General features: G+C 41.9%; 2 protein-coding genes across 2 annotated transcripts in view; one reads left to right on the forward strand and one right to left on the reverse strand.

Moving 5' to 3' along the window:
• Positions 1-10,546, forward strand: cdadc1 (cytidine and dCMP deaminase domain containing 1). The gene is made up of 10 exons (XM_021608564.2): positions 1-257; positions 1,291-1,394; positions 3,139-3,316; positions 4,899-5,261; positions 5,474-5,701; positions 6,174-6,223; positions 6,408-6,577; positions 7,627-7,816; positions 8,063-8,120; positions 9,755-10,546. The coding sequence occupies exons 1-10, from the start codon at positions 134-136 to the stop codon at positions 9,853-9,855; spliced, it is 1,566 nt and encodes a 521-aa protein (XP_021464239.2). The 5' UTR covers positions 1-133; the 3' UTR covers positions 9,856-10,546.
• Positions 10,503-27,742, reverse strand: part of cab39l (calcium binding protein 39-like) — a 19,289-nt gene continuing 2,049 nt past the window's right edge. Inside the window, exons 2-9 of the mRNA XM_021608565.2 lie at positions 16,309-16,446; positions 15,403-15,567; positions 15,167-15,285; positions 14,778-14,946; positions 14,480-14,539; positions 13,726-13,791; positions 13,454-13,597; positions 10,503-13,287 (exon numbers count right to left, since the gene is read on the reverse strand). Coding sequence (XP_021464240.1) covers positions 13,108-13,287; positions 13,454-13,597; positions 13,726-13,791; positions 14,480-14,539; positions 14,778-14,946; positions 15,167-15,285; positions 15,403-15,567; positions 16,309-16,410 — 1,005 coding nt within the window. The 5' untranslated portion in view covers positions 16,411-16,446 and the 3' untranslated portion in view covers positions 10,503-13,107. The remainder of the gene's footprint in view (positions 13,288-13,453; positions 13,598-13,725; positions 13,792-14,479; positions 14,540-14,777; positions 14,947-15,166; positions 15,286-15,402; positions 15,568-16,308; positions 16,447-27,742) is intronic.

Genomic DNA, 27,742 nt, shown 5'->3' on the forward strand with positions numbered 1-27,742 from the left:
CCGCCTATTTGTTCGACGTCAGAAGATGTAGGAAGAAGCCTAGCTTAGCTGTTCAGAAACCAACTACATCAAATCATCATACGTATTTGCCTTGTCTGGAGACGTTCGCTAAATTTTACATTCAATTGATTGAATGGCAACGACGGATACTGTACAGTCGAACCAATATTTGAAACCAACCTGTGCCGCTTCATGCAACTGTAAAGGATATCGCGATGTAAGGGAAGCCAGCACACAAACCGACACCAAAGTACAAGGTGAGACTACTGCGCTGTCAGTTACTGGCGAGTTGACAGCTTGACAGAAAATGCTGCGAATGTTTTTACTGTTCGATATAATATTGCTACTCACACGGAATAATGAGCTTTGAGGCATCTTAAAAATTAAGACGTAATTGTGTCACCGTCTAGGCTTTTATTAGTTTGAACCCACACGTCTGTAACCTACCTAGTGACTGTCTAGAAACGTCCAAACGGGATCCTTGGGACGTCCCAACTGTCTGACGTCACCCCATTGAATTTTTTATTTTATTTTATTTACAAATATCCTCAAACAAAAGAGGAATAGTCACATGTAAACAAGAATACAAACTATTTACATTGCCAGGAATCCTAAACAAACAAATCGTATCAATAATACAAGTTTGAATTTCCTTTTTGTTTTTCATTTTAGTTAAAGTAGTGCCATATTGTTTAAACTCAAAGTGAAAAAAGTTAGGTTTTGAATTAGACCATTTGTGAATATGAAATGTACCTAGTATTATTAGCTGTTTAATTAAATATACTACATCTTTATGTCAGAATTTCTGAAATGAATCATATCAAAACCATTATAGTACAACCGGTCCTATTTTTTTGTTGTAACAATTTTGTCACCCCGTTGAAGTTGAAACTTAAATGGTAGCGGTTTCGGGTAGTGACTTTCCAAGGATCATGTGACTGGTTCTGCAAAAATGTCTTGAGCTTTATGGCACCGGACAGGTAAGCTGGGCTTGCTCTGTAATAGTAGGGTTGCTGGATCAAGCATCCGTTTGGTTGTTCTACCCTATGAATGCCAGAGTCACATACATGTTTTGAAGAGAAATGTACTGGCCAACAGTTTCACATTCTATGTCAGTGCTCCAAAGTTGCAGTGGGAAGAGGAAGCAAATGTCTGCCCAATGTTTGGTTTAACCTAAATAATTTATTTGAGCTCAATGTGTTATCACTTGGGAGCAGCAAAGATCTAGTGGACAAAAAACTCGCTTGCCTTCCCTGTTTGTAAACACGTTTTTCTATGGTGTATTTTTAGGTCATGGACCCAGGCTGTCCAAGGTTAACCTCTTCACCCTGCTGAGTTTATGGATGGAACTTTTCCCCAAGGAGGAACCAGAAGACATAAACCAGAATGACTTTGTAAGTTTGACCTACAGTGCATTCAGAATATATTTATACCCTTTCCCCTTTTCCACATTTTGTTGTTACAGCCTTTCCCCCTCATCAATCTACACACAATACCCCATAATAACAAAGTGAAAACAGGCTAAGAATTTTTGCAAATGTATTAAAAATAAAAAACAGAAATACCTTATTTATATAAGTATTCAGACCCTTTGCTGTGAGACTTGACATTGAGCTCAGGTGCATCCTATTTCCATCGATCATCCATGAGATGTTTCTACAACTTGATTGGAATCTACCTGTGGGAAATTCAATGGATTGGACATGATTTGGAAAAGCACACACCTGTCTATATAAGGTCCCACAGTTGACCGTGCATTTCAGAGCAAAAACCAAGCCATGAGGTCAAAGGAATTGTCCATAGAGCTCAGAGACAGGATTGTGTCGAGGCATAGATCTGTGGAAGGGTACCAAAACATTTCTGCAGCATTGAAGGTCTCCAAGAACACAGTGGCCTGCATCATTATTTAAAAAAAATTATATATATTTTTACCTTTTATTTAACTAGGCAAGTCAGTTAAGAACAAATTCTTATTCTCAATGACGGCCTAGGAACAGTGGGTTAACTGCCTTGTTCAGGGGCAGAATGAAATGTTTTACCTTGTCAGCTGGATTCGATCTTGCGACCTTTCGGTTACTAGTTCAACGCTCTAACATGCCGCCCCATTCTTAAATGGAAGAATTTGGGAATCCCCAAGACTCTTCCTAGAGCTGGCCGCTCCGCCAAACTGAGCAATCGGGGGATAAAGGCCTTGGCCAGGGATGTGACCAAGAACCCGATGGTCACTCTGACAGAGCTCCAGAGTTCCTTTGTGGAGATGGGAGAACCTCCCAGAAGGACAACCATCTCATCAGCACTCCATCAATCAGGCCTTTATGGTAGAGTGGCCAGACGGAAGCCACTTCTCAGTAAATGGCACATGACAGCCCACTTGGAGTTTACCAAAAGGCACCTAAAGGACTCTGACTATCAGAAACAAGATTTTCTGGTCTGATAAGATTTAAGATTGAATTATTTGGCCTGAATGCAAAGCATCACGTCTGGATGAAACCTGGCACCATCCCTACGGTGAAAAGTGGATCTGCAGAGAAGAATGTGAGAAACTCCCGAATACAGGTGTGCCAAGCTTGTAGCGTCATACCCAAGAAGACTTGAGGCTGTCAAAGGTGCTTCTACAAAGGTCTGGAAACTTATGTAAATGTGATATCAGTTTTTTATTTGTAATACATTTTCAAACATTTCTAAAAACCTGCTTTTGCATTGTCATCATGAGGTATTGTGCGTAGATTGATGAAGAACATTTATTTAAAAATCCATTTTAGAATAAGGCTGTGATGTGGAAAAAGTCAAGGGGTCTTAATACTTTCCGAATGCACTGTGTAGCGGCCATTACATATTGTTGTTAGAACGTTGGGCCAGTAACCGAAAGGTCGCTAGTTTGAACACCCGAGCCAACAAGGTGAATAATCTGTTGATGTGCCCTTGAGCAAGGCACTTAACCCTAATTTGCTCCAGGGTCACTGTACTACTATTGCTGACCCTGTAAAACAACACATTTCACTGCACCTATCAGGTGTATGTGTCATTTTTAATTTATTTGTATAGTTAACATGCAATAAATTACCATATTGAGCATCATCAATTATGATATGCATCATCACTTTCCTCCCTTATCTCCTGTCTGTTTCTGTGTGTCAGACGCGGGGTACAGGCCTGGTGGTGGTTCGGGACCAGAGGGTGGTGGGTCTCCACTGCTCCGGTCCAGAGCTCCACGTGGGGCAGGTAGCTGTGATCAGACACGGGCCCAGGTTGGCTGCCTCAGACCTCTACTTCTCTAGGAGACCCTGCGCTACCTGCCTCAAGATGCTTATCAATGGTGAGATCTATATTTACACTGCTCAAAAAAATAAACGGAACACTAAAATAACACATCCTAGATCTGAATGAATGAAATATTCTTATTAAATACTTTTTCCTTTACATAGTTGACATGTGCTGACAACAAAATCACAAAAAATATCAATGGAAATCAAATTTATCAACCCAGGGAGGTCTGGATTTGGAGTCACACTCTAAAGTGGAAAACCACACTACAGGCTGATCCAACTTTGATGTAATGTCCATAAAACAAGTCAAAAATAGGCTCAGTAGTGTGTGGCCTCCACGTGCCTGTATGACCTCCCTACAATGCCTGGGCATGCTCCTGATGAGGTGGCGTTGGTGGATGGAGCGAGACATGATGTCCCAGATGTGCTCAATTGGATTCAGGTCTGGGGAACGGGCGGGCCAGTCCATAGCATCAATGCCTTCCTCTTGCAGGAACTGCTGACACACTCCAGCCACATGAGGTCTAGCATTGTCTTGCATTAGGAGGAACCCAGGGCCAACCGCACCAGCATATGGTCTCACAAGGGGTCTGAGGATCTCATCTCGGTACCTAATGGCAGTCAGGCTACCTCTGGCAAGCACATGGAGGGCTGTGCGGCCCCCCAAAGAAATGCCACCGCACCCCACACCATGACTGACCCACCGCCAAACCGGTCATGCTGGAGGATGTTGCAGGCAGCAGAACGTTCTCCACGGCGTCTCCAGACTCTGTCACGTGCTCAGTGTGAACCTGCTTTCCTCTGTCAAGAGCACAGGGCGCCAGTGGAAAATTTGCCAATCTTGGTGTTCTCTGGCAAATGCCAAATGTCCTGCACGGTGTTGGGCTGTAAGCACAACCCCCACCTGTGGACGTCGGGCCCTCATACCACCCTCATGGAGTCTGTTTCTGACCGTTTGAGCAGACACATGCACATTTGTGGCCTGCTGGAGGTCATTTTGCAGGGCTCTGGCAGTGCTCCTCCTGCTCCTCCTTGCACAAAGGCGGAGGTAGCGGTCCTGCTGCTGGGTTGTTGCCCTCCTACGGCCTCCTCCACGTCTCCTGATGTACTGGCCTGTCTCCTGGTAGCGCCTCCATGCTCTGGACACTACGCTGACAGACACAGCAAACCTTCTTGCCACAGCTCGCATTGATGTGCCATCCTGGTTGAGCTGCACTACCTGAGCCACTTGTGTGGGTTGTAGACTCCGTCTCATGCTACCACTAGAGTGAAAGCACCGCCAGCATTCAAAAGTGACCAAAACATCAGCCAGGAAGCATAGGAACTGAGAAGTGGTCTGGTCACCACCTGCAGAACCACTCCTTTATTGGGGGTGTCTTGCTAATTGCCTATAATTTCCACCTGTTGTCTATTCCGTTTGCACAACAGCATGTGAAATTTGTCAATCAGTGTTGCTTCCTAAGTGGACAGTTTGATTTCACAGAAGTGTGATTGACTTGGAGTTACATTGTGTTGTTTAAGTGTTCCCTTTTATTTTTTTGAGCAGTGTATATACATACACACACACACACACACACACACACACAGAGAGAGATCATTTGTAAAGTCTTGTCTCTTGTCTGTCATCTCCAGCTGGGGTGAGCCGCATCTCCTTCTGGCCTGGTGACCCTGAGATGAGTCTGCTAGCGGTCAGGCCTAATGGGACGGACTCCATTTCCCAGGAGGCCATGCTGGACGCCATTGCATCCGAGAAGCTGAAGTCCAACAGCCGGCCCCACATCAGTGTGGTGGTGCAGCCCGTGGCCCCTGGCCTGCAGCAGTTTGTGGAGGAGACCTCTAGGAGGTGTGACTTCATGGAGAGGGTGTCGGGGGACGACCCCGACTTGGACGCTGGGGACTTCTACTGGAAGCAGAGGAGACGGAACCTGGACACTTTCTCCGAAGAGTTCCTAATCCCACACGAACAGTGCCACCGTGACATTCTCACCAAAATAGGTCTGTAGTACAATCATTCAACCGTACTTGTTAGCTAGCTTGTGTTCAACGGTTAGCTGTATTTGGGCTATATTGGCTAACTCAAGATTGGTAGGTTTGAGGAGCTCCTTTGCTCAAGAGGCCATGTGCCACGCCATCTGTTGTGTAGATCCTGTTAAATGAATGGTAAACATACTGTTTATAGATGAGGATTTGACACTGTCTTGCTACAGGTCTGGAGAACTTTTGCATGGAGCCGTACTTCTCCAACCTGCGTCAGAACATGAGGGAGCTGGTTGGGGTTCTGGCCTCCGTAGCTGCTAGTGTGCCTCTTCTCCAGCATGGATTCTACAAGAAGGACTCCCAGCCTGCAACCTCGGAGCAGCCCCAGCCTCAGGGGGTGTCCCAGGAAATTGCCAGACACTGCATCGTACAGGCCAGACTGTTGGCCTACAGAACAGGTACCTGAATTATCTGTTTAGTAGTCTATATACTAGCCAGATTACTCATTCAAACTAGGAAGTCATTTTGTAAAGGTGACATGTCACCACATTTTGTGGGGAATCACATAAAGGAGTTCCAAGCAATTAAAAATTGCCAGAGAGAAGACTATTGTTATGACATAACGTCCCATGGTTGACTGCACGTTTGTTGGAGAGATGTGTTGCCCTGGGGGGGGGGGGGGGGGGGGGGGGGGGAGACATTCTAGTTTCATTAGTGGTTAGCGACAGCAGCTATGAAAAGGAGTTCTCTTATTGTTTGGTCAGCCGGATCACTCAAGAAATCAGCATTTTATTTTTTGAAAGGGTTAATTATATGTTCATGTTTTAAGGCTAACAGGACAAGCTGCGATGGGTGGTTCAACCTGTCTGAAGGTTTAAACTTTAAACAGATGGAACGTGTCTGACTGTTACTTGTTTGTTGCTATTCCAGAGGACCCTAAGGTTGGGGTTGGTGCTGTCATTTGGGCAGAAGGGAAATCGGTGAGTAAACCATTAAAATACCGTTGTATTTTCTAAGCTCATAACTATACATGAATATTAATGTATTTTGCCTCTGTAATATAATGACAAAAATAAAGTGGAAAGGCTGGTAACAAAGATTTCAATGTGAAAAATGAATAAGGTCAAACTGCCATTCACTGTGTTCTGTGCTCAACTGTTTTAGGGTGGTTGTGATGGCACGGGGCGGCTGTACCTGGTGGGTTGTGGGTACAACGCCTACCCAGTGGGCTCAGAGTACGGACAGTACCCCCAGATGGACACCAAACAGCAGGACCGCCAGAGGAGGAAGTACCGCTACATCATCCACGCTGAGCAGAACGCACTCACCTTCAGGTCAGGAGGAGAGGGAAGACATGGGTTCCATCTCAATACTCCTAAGTGACTTCCTCCCCTTATATCCACCCTTCATCTCCACTGATATGAGAGGACAGGGTACAGATGTAGGAGCTTAATTGCAGCAACAGGAAATGTGGATTATAATTAATGGACATTTTTGTAGGTTGATACATTTTTCGTAAGGTATTGACATTTTTAAAGTGGAATTGGCAAACTTCAGAAGCCTTTTTAAACCTCTGTGGCAAACCTCTTCAATGTTAGGAGCGTTTGTCACAAATTAAGTGGTAAACTGCCACCAAATCACCCAAGAATGAGAGTTATTTCGAACAGGACAGTACCTGTGTGTTTGTTTCTCCGTCCTGGTCCACCCAGGCCGTAGGCGAGGTCAAGGATAGCAGGGTTCAGTACACGAATCGGGTTCTCGGTAGGTCTAGGTCCAAACGCCAACAGGTAAGTCCAAAAAAATCCAGCTCATACACGGTAAATCCAGCCAATCTCTATTGTCTCTTTCTCTATTGTTCATAGATCCTTCCAGCACTCTCTCTCCCTCTTCCTGGTTTTTCTTGACCCTTTATCTGTGGGTCGGCTCCACCTTCTGAGGGTTCCCCTTGCTTCTGGGGCTTGTAGTTTTGGCGGTCGGCCATTTTGTGATCTGTAGTTCTGACAGGGTTGGCCATTTTAGTGATCGGGCAGAGACCGTTTATTAGTTCTGCTCTCACATATCTGCCATTTATCACTCGACCCCCTTCTTTGCCACACCTCATACACTACACATTTTACATTTCTTGCATTACAGGAAAGTTTTTCTGCAACAGGGTGATCAAATTAAGATCCTACATCTGTAGATGAAGGAAATACAGGGAATGTGTACATGGGTATATTTGCTCTCGACCTGTCCAGTCCTTACAGGTCAGCGGAGATGGCAGAGAGGATGCAAGGAGAGGAAGCAAGGAGGTACATCCGAGAAGTCGGACCAGGGGGCAGGAATTAGTAGCTGGGCATGAGGATTTATGATGTAAATAAATGTGATTGACTGTCGTTTCTAGGAGTGAAGAGATCCGTGAGGAGGAGAACACCATGCTGTTTGTGACTAAGTGTCCGTGTGATGAGTGTGTCCCTCTGATCCGAGGAGCTGGGATCAAGCAGATCTACACCACTGACCTGGACAGCGGCAAAGACAAGGGAGACATCTCCTACCTCAGATTCCACAGCCTCCAAGGAGTCCTGAAGTTCATTGTGAGTACCTACATTGATTGACTGATGAATAGTTTTTCTATGGGTGTAGCAGCATCTCAATAGTCTATTCCTGCCATTTTCTTCATCTGTACTGATGAGGGAAAAAAACTGGATGGATTCCTCAGATGTTTTCCATTCAGCTTTTACCTATCCTTGTGTTTTCCTTGTTAGGCTATTGAGGTATACTTATTATACTGCTTTCTACAGATGCAATTTTCTTAGTGTGTTTACATGTTTTCGTCACAGTGGCAGAAGTCCTCTCTAGCCAGGAGAGCCGCTGAACATGCTGGTCCTCATCTAGCCAGTGAGTTGTCCTTCTCTGTACCATTAGTTAGCATGATATTTGTCACTTTGTAGAGAGTGATGTCACGTCACGTCTTCTCCTCCTCTAATAAACTCAGCAAAAAAAATAACGTCTCTTTTTCAGGACCCTGTCTTTCAAAGATAATTCGTAAAAATCCAAATAACTTCACAGATCCCATGCTGGTTCAATTAATGAACATGCACCTGTGGAACGGTCGTTAAGACACTAACAGCTTACAGACGGTAGGCAATTAAGGTCACAGTTATGAAAACGTAGGACACGAAAGAGGCCTTTCTACTGACTCTGAAAAACACAAAATAAAAGATGCCCAGGGTCCCTGCTCATCTACATGAACGTGCCATAGGCATGCTGCAAGGAGGCATGAGGACTGCAGATGTGGCCAGAGCAATAAATTGCAATGTCCGTACTGTGAGACACCTAAGACAGCGCTACAGGGAGACAGGACGGACAGCTGATCGTCCTCGCAGTGGCAGACCACGTGTAACAACACCTGCACAGGATCTGTACATCTGAACATCACACCTGCGGGACAGGTACAGGATGGCAACAACGACTGCCCGAGTTACACCAGGAACGCACAATCCCTCCATCAATGCTCAGATTGTCCGTAATAGGCTGGACTGAGGGCTTGTAGGCCTGTTGTAAAGGCAGGTCCTCACCAGACATCACAAGCAACAATGTCGCCTATGGGCACAAACCCACCGTTGCTGGACCAGACAGGACTGACAAAAAGTCACGGTTTTGTCTCACCAAGGGTGATGGTCGGATTCGCATTTATCGTCGAAGGAATGAGCGTTACACCAAGGCCTATACTCTGGAGCGGGATCAATTTGGAGGTGAAGGGTCCGTCATGGTCTGGGGCGGTGTGTCACAGCATCATCGGACTGAGCTTGTTGTCATTGCAGGCAATCTCAACGCTGTGCGTTACAGGGAAGACCTCCTCCTCCCTCATGTGGTACCCTTCCTGCAGGCTCATCCTGACATGACCCTCCAGCATGACAATGCCACCAGCCATACTGCTCGTTCTGTGAGTGATTTCCTGCAAGACAGGAATGTCAGTGTTCTGCCATGGCCAGCGAAGAGCCCGGATCTCAATCCCATTGAGCACGTCTGGGATCTGTTGGATTGGAGGGTGAGGGCTAGGGCCATTCCCCCCCCAGAAATGTCTGGGAACTTGCAGGTGGCTTGGTGGAAGAGGGGGGTAACATCTCACAGCAAGAACTGGCAAATCTGGTGCAGTTCATGAGGAGATTCACTGCAGTACTTAATGCAGCTGGTGGCCACACCAGATACTGACTGTTACTTCTGATTTTGACCCCCCCCCCCCCCCCCCCCCCCCCTCCCTTTGTTCAGGGACACATTATTCCATGTCTGTGGAACTTGTTCAGTCTATGTCTCAGTTGTTAAATCGTATTATGTTAATGTTAAGTTTTCTGAAAATAAACGCAGTTGACAGTGAGGACGTTTCTTTTTTTTGCTGAGTTTATATTGCTGGTCATGTGCATGCCTCCACCTAATCACCACAATACAGATGATGGATCAGCCCTTCTAACCGTCTCTGATTTGACTCAGCGATGTGTCCCACCTCTGACCATGTCTTGTTATGATTACAGATGGATGTGTGGGGAAGCATGGGAGACAGCCTGAACAGGCCCTTCAATCCAACAAGAGGTTACGGTCGGCAACAAATCCAGACCTTTCCCCTGTTTGTTGAACAATGGTACCTGTAGCTTTCAGTCTGGTTTCACCAGGCTACGGTCCCCAGGCTCTTGTTGGCATTGGAAACATTTCATTTATCCAATCGCATATTGATCAGTGATTCAAGGAAGGATGCATTTTAACAATGTTGGAAATTCAAAGGCCTCTTCATACTCCCCTATAATGGACAGTTTCAAGGAGTAAACGCAGTGATTTTTAATGGACTGACTATATTCAAAGGAAATGGTACTGCGTAGATATTTAAAAAAACATTTTTTTTAAAAGTAATTTTAAGGCAAGTGAACTCCAAATGCGTGTTTCCTAATTATTTGTCTGAAGAGTTTACTATGAAGGTTACTGTTGATTGTAGCTTTAAGTTTACTATAGTTCTTCCAGACTTGAAGAATCCAAGTCACATCCCAGCCAGTGCAGGCTACCACCACTATATTGCACTTTGCCTCAAAGGATACTAACTCCTAGACCCCTGCAACTGTGCTTTGTTTGTTGTTTTTTTGTTACATGGTTGGCTCCTACATCCTTAAATTGTTTCATCCTGTTTTGCCAAACTGCTTTTAACTGATAACAATAAGCATCTAACAGCAACAAAAAAAAACGATATAAAATGACAAACCGGGAAAACTATGTATGCATTTATTTTATTGGTGTTGTGGTGCAGTAGTATCAATGTGATAAAAAAAATGAAATCCCATGGTTGAAAAGGGTCAATATTACTTTAGTACAGTATGTTAAGTAAATCTGTTTTGGCTCGGGTGTAAGTTCCTTCTGATACAGCCTGAATCTTTTAAGTCTCTTTTGTTTAACATTTTAATCCAACAATGTCAGTTTGCCATTCGAAGCCCCGTTTATACCTGGTGTTAACATGGGTCCTGTGTCTTGATCTGGTCCATATTCTGATTGTGACCATTTCTAGACCCGTGTAGAATATTACAATTATTGATGGTGATTCTTCCTAACTACCTCCAGAGGCCATCGAGGACTAATTGTATCTTGATATCTTACAAGTGTAAACAGATCTGGATTGTCAAACCATTTTAAATAGTCCCTCAAATCATTGATTCAAGGGATCAATATGTCTTAACATTGGGAATCTCATTTGAATACAGGGAGGGACTAGGGTTCAAAATATAACTTGAGAAAGGTCATTGGCATGGCAAGACTTGAACCTGTGACCTTGTGGTTATAGTCCACAGCACCAGCAGGAGGGAGGGCACCATCTAGAACAGAATTATGATGCAGTAAGTGATATGTTCAACATTCTGCTGCTTTGGGAGCCTACCTTTATCAGATGGACTTCATGGAAATATATTTTGGAAAACAAAAGCTGCATTTGGATTCAAACTGGCAACACCATCTGTCGCAACCTGTTTAACATCCTCCCACAAGCACTCCACCTCCCTGAAACACTTGTCTTTACTTGACTCACTTGTAAACTCCACCCAGTGACATGTCACTAAGCTCTGCCCACTGAACTTTCATCCAATCAATTTGTCCCCGGCTACCTCGAGAGGTGGTTGGGAAGATCTGTTCACAATTAATGATCGTCTACACTGGTCTAGAAATGTGGTCAAGATTGCATGTTAGCACCAGATATAGAACAGGGCTAGAATGACTGAGTTTCACCAAAACGACAAGGGCATTGAGGATACTATCCCTTGTGTGTCAAGTCCAATATAACAATTGAAAAAAAAAAGTATTTGGCAATTTAAAGAACAATCACTTGTCCGTGGCATGGTGCCCATCACATATATTATTCAATATTACACTGAAGAGCCATATTAATTAGTTCATATTTTCAATTTAGATGTAAGCACAACCACCACGATTAAAATATGCATTGGCTCAATTTGTCTGAGGTTATTTAATTTAGATTTCCCCCAAAACAAGCTACATGTCAAAAAAATATATATTCAGAGTAAGATGCTTCTTCTACCTTATCCAGTTTACTGGAATGTTAACTTTCCTGGACAATCATAGTCCTGAGTTTTGGCCTCCTGGTTCCTAGTTTTATGATGTGATCAATGAACTGCAACAAGTTCTCATAAAGTAAAATACTATTTCAACTGCACAACTCAAATATAGTGAGTTCAAGGTTCATTGCTTAATCACAACTAATATGTTCAACCAGACCATATTTTTTCTAAATAAGAATTAAGCTCCGCCTAGAAAATGATTTAAAATACAAAAAAAAGGGAAAACAAAAGGCACCTCTGTATGTACCCCCTACAGTTAATGTGTTCCACCAACCATCCCCCTCCACCATCTAAATAAGAAAACAAGTTAAAGAAATCACTTTTGTACAGAAAAAAAATATCAGGATTTTTCTGTCACCTGCAATGGCACTTACTTATGGGTTAAAACCAGCTATTATACACAAGACAAACTTTTTTTTAATCATCATGATAGAATCCTGTTGAACAGGAAACTACTTCATCAGCTTAAAATAAACCAAAAAAGGAATCGCTCCTTTAGCGTTGAATGATGCAGAAAGTGCTACCAGCCATCTGTGGAGAGTCGATTATCAAAACTATTGATAAGTCATATTCTATACGAAGGTTAGCAGTAGAAGAATGGCCCTGCTGATCACCAGACATCTAATATGTTCCTTGTAAGGTCAAATGTAGAGTTGTCATGTCAGAGGACCTACTACAGTGTTGAAACATAACTTAAGTGTAAATAGTGGAAGTACAACCACAGGAGTAAGACTAGCAGGGAATGTGAGTCTGAAGAGGAGTTCTATGGAACATTTGAGAATTTTGATCCTCTAATAGAGAAATAGCAATTCCTATGATTCTGGATACTTCAGTTGTACTGTGGTTAGATTAGGAGAGTATTAGAAAGAAGTCAGAACTATCTAGCTGGCTCGTTCCTGCAAGTGGCAATGAAACGAGAACATTTGCGGAAAAATATTTGCACAATTAAAGTGATGACCAGTGGTCTCCACAGCTCACTCAGCCAATCACCTAGAGGTCTCTAAGCATTGGTTCCCCCCAAGAGAGGAAATCCCCTTCCCGTTGTGGAACACTACACACTAATAAGAAAAGGGTTCATTTAAAAGTAAAAACAATGAAAAAAAATCTGATTACGAACTATTCTCAGCAAAGTTTAAGGAACCAAGAAAAAGACTGTCTTCGATATTAAGAAATTGAATCATTATTGTCAATGTATTTTTGTCGACAATAAAAAGTAAAGGTTAGGGTAAAGGTCATAGCTAAGGGGAAGGGTTTTGGGGACGAATGGGGGTAAGGTTTTAAGAGGCGGGTTTCTTTAGGTCTCGGATCTGTTTGATTAGGTAGGTCTTCTCGTCGTTGAATTGCTCGTCGTCCATGCGGTCCTTCTGGAAGTTGCTAAGGAAGTCGATGAGTTTGGGCTGGTTCTTCAGCAGGATGTCTATGATGGGCTGTGTCTTGTTGGGGTTCGCCACAAACACCTGGGTGGAGGGGTTAGCCTGTCAGCTCTGTACATTACATTGATATCGGCAATTACATTCTAGTAAGAACCCAATGGTAATGCCATGGAATGTTTGGGGCCAACATGGATGCCAGTTTGCCAGACCTTGTATATGAACGGCTCAGGGAACGGCTTTTGTGTCCTACCTTGAAGACGTGGAAGGCCTCAAATTGTATGTTAGGGCTCTTGTCCCTCAGTAGGTTCATCATCAGCTTCAGGTTCTCAGGCTTGCTGATGTACCGGGTCATCACTGTGAAGTTATGCCTGTCCAACAGAAGCTCTCCCAACAACTACATAAACACACACAAAGACCAGAGTATGCAAATGTTTACTACGAAGCAAGATAATCAACACCATAATAGCATGCAAAGTTTTAGTCCATAAATAATCCATGTAAAATGTGAATAATAGAACACACCTTTAATGACTGTCTCTTTGTCACATAGTTATCAGAGTGTAATAACTTCTCATACTGGTCAAAGATCTGCAAAGATATAAAGGAACAGGCTGAGGGGTGGCTGCATCTCAACAGTCAAAAAAATTTTCATAGAATTAAATAGGTGTTTCAGATAGTTAAATGGGATGGAATGTCTGTTGAAGTTGATATATTCTCTAACATCTCTCAGTCAGGTCTGAAAGGACCCTTATCAGGGGTGCTGTTTGGGCCAGTGTGTGTGTGATAAGCCTCCAGCGGCCTTTGGCATGAAAGCAGCCTTCTGTAAACTAGTGCGGCCCAGTGTAGGGTAGTGTCTGGCCTGTAACCCGAGCAGCCTCCAGCCGGACTGTCTGCTCTCCCCTGGGGTCTTCCCTGAGCCCCACACTACAACCAACACACAAGGTGGTCTTATGCAAGCAGGGAAAGCCAGTGACCACAGATGCCTGGAGTGTATGTGGCTAGTGTGTCAAGGGTGGTATAAATGCACTCATTCATTGTAGAGTATGGGTCATCAATCAACATGTTTTGTTCATCGGCACACACGCACTTCAGTGTATTCATCTGGTAAATGGAAATGAGAGTGCGAGTGTTTGACGCATTCACCCATTCCTTCATGAATTCTGTCAAGAGGGCAGAGGGTGGATGGTGTAACAACAAAAAACATTTTCTTTCCATGAAGTCCATCGGATAAAGGTAGGCTCCCAGGGCAGCAGAATGTTGAACATATATCACTTACGGCATCATAATTCTGTTCTAGATATTCAGCTACCAGGACCTTGTGTCTTGTGAGCAGGTCCTGTGAATGGGGGAGGAAACGTGCTCACTTTAATTCACACAAAAACAAACATTGAATATTTAATATCATCTGCTGCATCGAATCATTTTGTCAACTCTCAAACAAATGGGCATGGACAGATACAACAGTAATGTAAACATTAGCATATCATCTCGGACCATCCTAGTCTTATTAACATGGGTTTAATACAAGGTTTTTCCAGGACCCAAAGATGCTTTCAAATCTTGTGTAATCTGACCTTGAAGGTGGCGAAAGCGTCTGAGGCGATGTCGAAGGTCTCCATCTCTACGTAATTGAAGAAGTCCTGGAAGTGTTCTGAGTGGAGAACCAGCTTGGCCAGTGGCTCGTGTCTGATACACTCCCTCAGCATGATGCCACAGTTCAGCGCAGACCCAGGGGTCTCATACCTGCAGGAAGAGGGACACATGCAGACGTCACTGAGTATCATACCAATGGCTGTGGTCGGCTGTGGTCAGCTGTGTGTGTGTGTGTGTGTGTGTGTGTGTGTGTGTGTGTGTGTGTGTGTGTGTGTGTGTGTGTGTGTGTGTGTGTGTGTGTGTGTGTGTGTGTGTGTGTGTGTGTGTGTGTGTGTGTGTGTGTGTGTGTGAGAGAGAGAGAGAAACTCACCCTTTTTGCAGCACAAACAGCACCTCTTGGTGAGAGCAGAAGTACTCGACAGTGGGGCTGCGGGTGCCGATCTGCCTCCGCAGGATGTTGTTGAAGATCTGACACACGTCCTTCTTCCCCTGGGGACATGCAATGGAAAACATTTAAAAAGGAAAGCCTCCTTGTTTCAGACTGTTTTCTTCCATTTGGTGCCTAATGAACACGACCTTGATGGTCCGGCTTTGGCTCAGTCTCACCTCAAAGTCGATGACCTGCAGGTTTTCCACCAGGGAGATGAGCAGGCCGCTGTTGTAGAGCTCCTGGGCCAACTGGGCCACCGTCTCTGTGTGAGGCTCCTTGTCACCGGTCCCATATAGTATCTCCTTCATGGCCACAAGACACTTAGACACCTCCTCTGATGCCTGGGACAGGGACACCAGTTAGACACACAGGCACAATATGTACTTCTAACAGTATTGCTGCTAATAATGTTATGCTGTTTATTTAAAAAAACTGCCATGGTATTATACTTGAGTTGCCCACAAGAGGGAGACATTTAATTGACTACCTATGGAGGTACAGCTCTGTGTACACTTGTGTCTCAGCCTCAGGCCCAATCATAAGACACATTATTATTGACTTTCTCTGGATATCAGCATTGAATATGACAGGAATGGACTGTATTGAGATCACTATAGCCTGGCTGTGTGTGGAAGTAGCCTGGTTAGAGCTGAAGCAGTTCCAGCCCAGAGCCAGGTTACTGGGAGTTCTGTCTGGACAGCCCCTCTCTAACAGTCCCATGGTGTAGAGGGCCTTTACAGCTGCGTGTCAATGAAGGAACGGCCAGGCAGCGATGCTACTTTCACAGCCCAGTGTCAGCTAGAGGCGCACCGTAATAATAACCACACCAACTGACTGATCGGATCAAATAGAAGAGGTACACCGAGGCCCCAACAGCAATGTTACACAACACCTGCTTGTGGGCCTTTTCTAAGGGAAGTACTGGTTTGTGTGGTGAGGACTATTATAAGGACTTGTGTTGTAAGGATTTGTTTAGTGAGGACTTGTGTTGTAAGGATTTGTTTAGTGAGGACTTGTGTTGTAAGGATTTGTTTAGTGAGGATTCGTGGTGTAAGGACTCATGTTATGAAGATGCGTCACACCTTTTCTGTTTTCTTGTCTTGTTTGACCAGGATGGCCATGTTCTCCTTCAGAGTCCGGACGATGTCGGCGGGATTCTTGTGGGATTTACCGAACAGCGGCATGGTGGCTGGGCCTCTCCTTGGGTCTCTCCTGGCAGCCTTAAAAACACATACATTATACCCTATCTATCGATAACATATAAATTACACAACTGGGTGGTTTGAGCCCTGAATGCTGATTGGCTGACAGCCGCGGTATATCAGACCGTATACCACGGGTACGACAAAACATTTATTTTTACTGCTCTAATTACGTTGGTAACCAGTTTATAATAGCAATAAGGCACCTCAGTGGTTTGTGATATATGGCCAGTATACCACAGCTAAGGTCTGTATCCGTGTTGCGTCATGCATAGGAACAGCCCTTAGCCCTGGTATATTGGCCGTATACCACACCCCCTCGGGCCTTATTGCTTATTTATACCGTCTGTCGGATTGAAACTCAGTTTTTTCATGCTAAAAAAAAAATTACTATCAGAGGCAGATAATTTATTTAAAAGTCCCAATTCAGAAAAAATGTATTGGAAGATGTGATGCTTCTCATTTCCTCAGATAGGATAGGACACGGTTTTGATCTGAGAATCCTTCGGGAGAATACATACACACACTACCGTTCAAAAGTTTGGGGTCACTTAGAAATGTCCTTGTTTTGAAAGAGAGCACATTTTTTGTCCATTAAAATAACATAACATTTATCAGAAATACATACATTGTTAATGTTGTAAATGACTATTGGAGCTGGAAACTGCTGATATTTAATGGAATATCTACAGTGCCTTGCGAAAGTATTCGGCCCCCTTGAACTTTGCGACCTTTTGCCACATTTCAGGCTTCAAACATAAAGATATAAAACTGTATTTTTTTGTGAAGAATCAACAACAAGTGGGACACAATCATGAAGTGGAACGACATTTATTGGATATTTCAAACTTTTTTAACAAATCAAAAACTGAAAAATTGGGCGTGCAAAATTATTCAGCCCCTTTACTTTCAGTGCAGCAAACTCTCTCCAGGAGTTCAGTGAGGATCTCTGAATGATCCAATGTTGACCTAAATGACTAATGATGATAAATACAATCCACCTGTGTGTAATCAAGTCTCCGTATAAATGCACCTGCACTGTGATAGTCTCAGAGGTCCGTTAAAAGCGCAGAGAGCATCATGAAGAACAAGGAACACACCAGGCAGGTCCGAGACACTGTTGTGAAGAAGTTTAAAGCCGGATTTGGATACAAAAAGATTTATATATATATATAAATATATCCAGGAAAGCCAAAGTTCCAACAGCTGGGCCTAAAATAGAGTATAAGAGATTTAGCTGTGACTTATGTGGATGATGTTCCAATTATTGATAAACACACACTTTTTAAGAAACTGACTTAAGGCTCCATGGTATGATGAGGAATTGAAAAACCCTATGGTTGAACGAGATGGTGCAAAAGGAGTGGCTAATAAGTCTGGCTGCACATCTGACTGGCTGCCTTACTGCAAATTGAGAAATGTGTCTAAACTCAAAAAGAAGAAGAAACTGTATTATGAAGTCAAGATCAAAAATATAAAGAATGATGGAATAACTAAATGAATTTATGGGCAGAAAGACAAATTCAACTCCATCTTTCATCGAATCAGATGGCTTATTCATCACAAAACCATTTAATTTAGCCAATTATTTTGAATAATTACTTCATTGGCAAAGTGGGCAAACTTAGGTAGGAAATGCCAACAACGAACAGTGAGCCATCATATTCATGCATAAAAAAAAAACAAATAATGAAAGAAAAGCATTGGAAGGTTGAATTTTGTAAAGTTAGTGTGGGAGAGGTGAATTTTTTTTAAATCGATCAATAATGACAAACCTCGTGGCATTGACAACTTCGGTGGAAAGCTACTGAGGATGGTAGCGGACTCTATAGCCACTCCTATCTGTCACATCTTTAATCTGAGCCTAGAGGAAAGTCTCCGTTCTCAGGCCTGGAGGGAAACAAAATAATTCCGCTACCCAACAGTGGTAAAGCGGTCTTATAAGCTTGCTGCCAGCTCTTAGCAAACTGTTTGAAAAAAATTGTGTTTTGACCAAAAACGATGCTATTTCTCTGTAAACAAAATAACAACAGACTTTCAGCATGCTTATAGAGAAGGAAACTCAACATGTACTGCACTGACAAATTATAATATGAAGATTGTGGGAGCTGTACTGTTAGATTTCAGTGCTGCCTTTGATATTATTGACCATAAACTGTTGTTGCACCTCAGCTCAGCTTTCAACCTCCTCTCTAAATCCACGATATGGCAAGCTAATATAAAACAAGGCTTTTCTTTAATGGAAGCTTCTCTAATGTCAAACATGTAAAGTGTGGTGTACCGCAGGGCAGCTCTCTAGGCCCTCTTTTTTTGAAAATCCCAAATTGTTTGCATAGTTAATTTACACAAGCTCTGACACACACTTATCCCACCAGACATGACACCAGGGGTCTTTTCATTGTCCCCAAATCCAAGAAAACGTACAGTGTTATATATAGCCATTATTGCATGGAACTCCATGCCATCTCATATTGCTCAAATAAACAGCAAACCCGTTTAAGAAAACAATAGACAAAGCAACACCTCACAGCACAACACCTCTCCCCTATTTGACCTAGATAGTTTGTGTATGCATTGATATGAAGGCTACGGCCTTCTTTTTTTTAAAGTAGTTCTGTCCTTGAGCTGTTCTTGTCTATTAATGTTCTGTATTATGTCATGTTTCAAGTTGTGTGGCCCCCAGGAAGATTAGCTTCTGCTTTTGCAACAGCTAATGGGGATGCTAATGAAATCCCAAAATACCACTGCAGTCCAACTCATCCCAAACCATCTCAATTGGGTTGAGGGCAGGTGATTATGGAGGCCAGGTCATCTGATGCAGCACTCCATCATTCTCCTTCTTGGTCAAATATCCCTTACACAGCCTGGAGGTGTGTTGGGTCATTGTCCTGTTGAAAAACAAATGATAGTCCCACTAAGTGCAAACCAGATGGGATGGCATATTGCTGCAGAATGCTGTTGTAGCCATGCTTGTGTGTCACCAGAAAAGCACCCCCACACCATCACACCTTCTCCTCCATGATTCATGGTGGGAGCCACATATGCGGAGATCATCCGTTCACCTACTCTGCGTCTCACAAAGTCAGAGCGGCTGGAACCAAAAATCTCTACATTTGGACTCTGACCAAAGGACAGATTTCCACTGGTCTAATTTCCATTGCTCGTGTTTCTTGGCCCAAGCAAGTCTCTTATTGGTGTCCTTTAGCAGTGGTTTCTTTGCAGAAATACAACCATAAAGGCCTGATTCACGCAGTCTCCTCTGAACAGTTGATGTTGAGATGTGTCTGCTACTTGAACTCTGAAGCATTTATTTGGGCTGCAATCTGAATTGTCCTCTGCAGCAGAAGTAACTGTGGGTCTTCCTTTCCTCTGGCGGTCCTCATGAGAGACAGTTTCATCATAGCGCTTGATGGTTTATGCGACTGCACTTGAAGAAACTTTCAAAGTTCTTGAAATGTTCTGAATTGACTGACCTTCATGTCTTAAAGTAATGACTGACTGTCGTTTCTCGTTGCTTATTTGAGCTGTTCTTGCCATAATATGGACTTTGTCTTTTATCTATCTTCTGTATACCCACCCTACCTTGTTACAACACAACTGATTGGCTCAAACGCATTAAGAAATTCCACAAATTAGCTTTTAACAAGGCACACGTGTTAATTGAAATGCATTCCAGGTGACTACCCCGTGAAGCTGGTTGAGAGAATGACAAGAGTGTGTTAGCTATGATCCCTTATTGATGCCACTTGTTAAATCCACTTCAATCAATATAGATGAAGGGGAGGAGACAGGTTAAAGAAGGATTTTTAAGCCTTGGGACAATTGAGACAGATTGTCTATGTTTGCCATTCAGAGGGTGAATGGGAAAGACAAAAGATTGAAGTGCCTTTGAACTGGGTATGGTAGTAGGTGCCAGGCACAGTGGTTTGTGTCAAGAACTGCAACGCTGCTGGGTTTTTCCACACAACAGTTTCCTGTGTGTTTCAAGAATATTCCACCACACAAAGGACATCCAGCTACCTTGACACAAATGTGGGAAGCATTGGCGTCAACATGGGCCAGCATCCCTATGGAAAGCTTTCGACACCTTGTAGAGTGCCCCGAAGAATTTCCCCGAAGAACTGAGGTGCAAGCCAATATTAGGAAGGTGTTCTTAATGTTTTGTACACTCAGTGTATATCACACATTATAAACTGGGTGGTTCGAGACCTGAATGCTGAAAACTGTGGTATATCACGGGTATGACAAAACATATTTTTACTGCTCTAATTATGTTGGTATCCAGTTTATAATAGCAATAAGGCACCTCGGGGGTTTGTGGTATATGATCAATAAACCACGGCTAAGGGTTGTATCCAGGCACTCCACATTGCGTTTTGCATAAGAACGGCTTTTAGCCGTGGTATATACCATACCCCCCCAAGCCTTATTGCTTAATTATACCATATAACAGTGTACCACAGGCATTTCTCCCCTTACTTGACATGGGGTGCATTTCAATAGTCTGAAGTATCTTCTAATCTTCTCTCGTTTATCTACACTGATGTGAAATAAACAAACAAAAGCCTGCATCCCCTGTGGGTGTCCCAGACCAGGACTGAAGAACATTAGTAGTGATGGAGGAGAGGAGACAAGGAGAAGAAGGCAATTGTATTGAGATACACCCACAGAAAGAAGAGTGCAGTCTTCCCCCTGGGATCTCACAGTGATTTATGAAAGGGCATAAGCAATACCCGCTTACGCTGAGTCAGACTACACTCTGCACACCTCACTGCATTCAGCATGGTTGTCATGACAACAAAACAAAGGCAGCCAGACGACAGATAATAGGTGTGTGCGTGTGCGTTTCATCACTCAAGAGAATGTCTCAACAATGTGTGTCCGAAATACTGAGATAGCCTACTCATGGCCAGTGTAAAGTTAGGCCAACTCCGTTTGAGATTTAGGATTCCAACGGTTCGCCATGTTGGCACCTAGCGTTCTAACACAGTTTACATTCTAGCAAGAATCTTACAACATTATTGTCATGGAGTGTTTGACGCCAACATGAAGGATAACCTAGCTGCTGAAACAAACTCTCTGAGAGAGAGAGAGAGAGAGTGTGAGGGAGAGGGTGGGGGTGAGTATAACTTGTGACTGTTAATCCTTAGTGCTGAGCGTGACGGTATTACCTCCATTCCTCCCAGAACAGAACAGACAGACTGATGCCAGGAGCTTGTCACTTTGATCACAGTCCACAACAGGAGACTAGTCAGTGGACTGCATCGCTCACAGCCTTGCACATCATGTAGAGCAGATGGGATTCCTAATTCCTGTTTTCTTCATGCAAGAGAATGTCTGTTCTACACTATCCATTTCTATCTGGATGTTTGGTATGCTTGCAGTCACCCCTGAAAAAGCCCCAGCGCACAACGCAGGACAGTGAACCCAAGAAAATAATTTTCCTATCCCACTCACTGACTACAAGCAAGAAAAGAGCCCCCTCTCTACCCAACCCCGCTCTACCCACCCAGACCTGTTCAGAAAACTGCATTTCCCATGAAGCTGTGAAGTAAACACAGTATAAGTAGTATCTTTGTCTCTGTACTGTTGGAAAAGGACCCGTAAGTAAGTGTTTCACTGTTACACCTGTTGTTTACGAAGCATGTGATAAATAACATTTGATTTGATTAATGCAACTTTAATAACAACCCATCAATCAGAATTAAACAAGAATGAGGCTAAATGTCTCTGGACAGGCAACTGCATGAGTCCATAATGGAAGGGATAATCCTGATTCAGACACGCCACAACATGCTCAACCAGGAAATAAAAGGCTGCTAGCCTACTTTATAAACATACCACGAAGCCTACGGATATGAGGAGCGATTGGATGAAACCAAGGGGCCTGGATGTAGCCTAGGCCCAGTTGAACACAATTCACAGACTTGGGTTCATTATCGGACATCTAGTAACAGACTAGGGGCCTACAGTATGTAATATTTTACAAATAAACTGATTTTCCCTGGATGTGTGTTTTGTCCTATATTTATATTTGATTTATTTTTAATCCCAGCCCCTGTGCCCGCAGGGGGCCTTTTGGTAGGCCGTCATTGTAAATAAGAATTTGTTCTTAACTGACCTGCCTAGCTAAATAAAGGTTAAATAAATATATTTTTAAAAATAAGGATGAATGCTTTTAGCCTTTCCTAAAGGGAGTGGTTGTATTTCTTGTCATGCGCCTAGAACGGCAAGGTTGTTGTCCTGTACTGACACTAGAGCTGGGACGATAAACTGAAAATGATCGACACTGACCACTTATCGTGAACATTTTGCTGATATCGGTCATTACATAAATAACCTATAGGGTGCTACTAGAGAAATGGGAATTATGAAAATTATATAAAGTTTGTTAATATGGGTTATTGTTTATAGGACAAATGATAGCTACAACATTCAAAGTAGTTGTAGTAGTTTTAAGGGCAATAAAAAATAATAACTGTGGTACACAATAAATGTTATAAACGTATTGTTAAATGTATTGTTATCGTGATAATTCAATGAATTTAGCTTGATATGGATTTTTGGCAATATCGCCCAGTGCTAACCGACACCCTGGTATTACAATTAAATAAACTTACCTCATCTAACCAACACCCTGGTATTACAATAGGCATATTAAATAAACTAACCTCATCTAACCGACACCCTGGTATTAAAATAGGCATATGAATAAACTAACCTCATTTAACCGACACCCTGGTATTACAATAGGCATATGAATAAACTAACCGACACCCTGGTATTACAATAGGGATATTAATAAACTAACCTCATCTAACAAACACCCTGGTATTACAATAGGCATATTAATAAACTAACCGACACCCTGGTATTACAATAGGCATATGAATAAACTAACCGACACCCTGGTATTACAATAGGCATATGAATAAACTAACCGACACCCTGGTATTACAATAGGCATATGAATAAACTAACCGACACCCTGGTATTACAATAGGGATATTAATAAACTAACCTCATCTAACAAACACCCTGGTATTACAATAGGCATATTAATAAACTAACCGACACCCTGGTATTACAATAGGCATATTAATAAACTAACCTCATCTAACCGACACCCTGGTACTACAATAGGCATATTAAATAAACTAACCTCATCTAACCGACACCCTGGTATTACAATAGGCATATTAAATAAACTAACCGACACCCTGGTATTACAATAGGCATATTAAATAAACTAACCTCATCTAACCGAAACCCTGGTATTACAATAGGCATATTAAATAAACTAACCTCATCTAACCGACACCCTGGTATTACAATAGGCATATTAATAAACTAACCGACACCCTGGTACTACAATAGGCATATTAATAAACTAACCGACACCCTGGTACTACAATAGGCATATTAATAAACTAACCGACACCCTGGTATTACAATAGGCATATTAATAAACTAACCGACACCCTGGTATTACAATAGGCATATTAAATAAACTAACCGACACCCTGGTATTACAATAGGCATACCAAATAAACTAACCACATCTAACCGACACCCTGGTATTACAATAGGCATATTAAATAAACTAACCGACACCCTGGTATTACAATAGGCCTATTAATAAACTAACCGACACCCTGGTATTACAATAGGCATATTAATAAACTAACCTCATCTAACCGACACCCTGGTATTACAATAGGCATATTAAATAACTAACCTCATCTAACCGACACCCTGGTATTACAATAGGCATATTAAATAACTAACCTCATCTAACCGACACCCTGGTATTATAATAGGCATATGAATAACCTAACCGACACCCTGGTATTACAATAGGCATATTAATAAACTAACAGACACCCTGGTATTACAATAGGCATATTAAATAAACTAACCTCATCTAACCGACACCCTGGTACTACAATAAGCATATTAAATAACTAACCTCATCTAACCGACACCCTGGTATTACAATAGGCATATTAAAAAATGAACCGACACCCTGGTATTACAATAGGCATATTAATAAACTAACCGACACCCTGGTATTACAATAGGCATATTAAATAAACTAAATGACGCCCTGGTATTACAATAGGCATATTAATAAACTAACCGACACCCTGGTATTACAATAGGCATATTAATAAACTAACCGACACCCTGGTACAACAATAGGCATATTAATAAACTAACCGACACCCTGGTATTACAATAGGCATATAAAAGAAACTAACCTCATCTAACGGACACCCTGGTATTACAATAGGCATATTAATAAACTAACCGACACCCTGGTATTACAATAGGCATATTAATAAACTAACCTCATCTAACCGACACCCTGGTATTACAATAGGCATATTAAATAACTAACCTCATCTAACCGACACCCTGGTATTACAATAGGCATATTAAATAACTAACCTCATCTAACCGGCACCCTGGTATTATAATAGGCATATGAATAAACTAACCGACACCCTGGTATTACAATAGGCATATTAATAAACTAACCGACACCCTGGTATTACAATAGGCTTATTAAATAAACTAACCTCATCTAACCGACACCCTGGTACTACAATAGGCATATTAAATAAACTAACCTCATCTAACCGACACCCTGGTATTACAATAGGCATATTAATAAACTAACCGACACCCTGGTATTACAATAGGCTTATTAAATAAACTAACCTCATCTGACCGACACCCTGGTATTACAATAGGCATATTAATAAACTAACCGACACCCTGGTATTACAATAGGCATATAAAAGAAACTAACCGACACCCTGGTATTACAATAGGCATATTAATAAACTAACCTCATCTAACCGACACCCTGGTATTACAATAGGCATATTAATAAACTAACCGACACCCTGGTATTACAATAGGCATATTAATAAACTAACCGACACCCTGGTACTACAATAGGCATATTAATAAACTAACCGACACCCTGGTATTACAATAGGCATATTAAATAAACTAACCACATCTAACCGACACCCTGGTATTACAATAGGCATATTAAATAAACTAACCTCATCTAACCGACACCCTGGTATTACAATAGGCATATTAAATAAACTAACCTCATCTAACTGACACTCTGGTATTACAATAGGAATATTAAATAAACTAACCTCATCTAACCGACACCCTGGTATTACAATAGCATATTACATTAACCTCATCTAACCGAGACCCTGGTATTACATAGCATATTACATTAACCTCATCTAACAATACCCTGGTATTACATAGCATATTACATTAACCTCATCTAACCGACACCCTGGTATAACATAGCATATTACTTTAACCTCATCTAACAATACCCTGGTATTACATAGCATATTACATTAACCTCATCTAACAATACCATGGTATCACATAGCATATTACATTAACCTCATCTAACAATACCCTGGTATTACATAGCATATTACATTAACCTCATCTAACAATACCCTGGTATCACATAGCATATTACATTAACCTCATCTAACAATACCCTGGTATTACATAGCATATTACATTAACCTCATCTAACAATACCCTGGTATTACATAGCATATTACATTAACCTCATCTAACAATATCCTGGTATTACATAGCATATTACATTAACCTCATCTAACAATACCCTGGTATCACATAGCATATTACATTAACCTCATCTAACAATACCCTGGTATTACATAGCATATTACATTAACCTCATCTAACAATACCCTGGTATTACATAGCATATTACATTAACCTCATCTAACAATATCCTGGTATTACATAGCATATTACATTAACCTCATCTAACAATACCCTGGTATCACATAGCATATTACATTAACCTCATCTAACAATACCCTGGTATTACATAGCATATTACATTAACCTCATCTAACAATACCCTGGTATTACATAGCATATTACATTAACCTCATCTAACAATACCCTGGTATTACATAGCATATTACATTAACCTCATCTAACAATACCCTGGTATCACATAGCATATTACATTAACCTCATCTAACAATACCCTGGTATCACATAGCATATTACATTAACCTCATCTAACAATACCCTGGTATTACATAGCATATTACATTAACCTCATCTAACCGACACCCTGGTATCACATAGCATATTACATTAACCTCATCTAACAATACCCTGGTATTACATAGCATATTACATTAACCTCATCTAACCGACACCCTGGTATAACATAGCATATTACATTAACCTCATCTAACCGACACCCTGGTATAACATAGCATATTACTTTAACCTCATCTAACAATACCCTGGTATTACATAGCATATTACATTAACCTCATCTAACAATACCCTGGTATTACATAGCATATTACATTAACCTCATCTAACAATACCCTGGTATCACATAGCATATTACATTAACCTCATCTAACAATACCCTGGTATCACATAGCATATTACATTAACCTCATCTAACAATACCCTGGTATCACATAGCATATTACATTAACCTCATCTAACAATACCCTGGTATTACATAGCATATTACATTAACCTCATCTAACCGACACCCTGGTATAACATAGCATATTACTTTAACCTCATCTAACAATATCCTGGTATTACATAGCATATTACATTAACCTCATCTAACAATACCCTGGTATCACATAGCATATTACATTAACCTCATCTAACAATACCCTGGTATCACATAGCATATTACATTAACCTCATCTAACAATACCCTGGTATCACATAGCATATTACATTAACCTCATCTAACAATACCCTGGTATCACATAGCATATTACATTAACCTCATCTAACAATACCCTGGTATCACATAGCATATTACATTAACCTCATCTAACAATACCCTGGTATTACATAGCATATTACATTAACCTCATCTAACAATACCCTGGTATTACATAGCATATTAAATTAAACTCATCTCACCAAATATCTAGCATTGGTTGATTAGATGTGAAACTGGAAAATAGTTGATCTACAGCCAGATAGGTTAGCTGACAACGTCACGAAAATAATGCACTAACTCTTTTTGACTCTATGCATACAAGCTGGACCCTACCCACACAGACACTTCAACACATACACACTCACAGGCACACCGTCGCCAAACACACACTCATCACATATCATCTATCCTGTTAACAAGTCACTTTACCCCTACCTATAAGTACATATCTACCTCGAATCCCTCGTACCCCTAAACATCGGCTCGGTACGGGTACCCCATGTATATAGCCAA

The sequence above is a fragment of the Oncorhynchus mykiss genome, chromosome 7, assembly GCF_013265735.2.
Source record: "Oncorhynchus mykiss isolate Arlee chromosome 7, USDA_OmykA_1.1, whole genome shotgun sequence".
Classification (NCBI taxonomy): domain Eukaryota; kingdom Metazoa; phylum Chordata; class Actinopteri; order Salmoniformes; family Salmonidae; genus Oncorhynchus; species Oncorhynchus mykiss.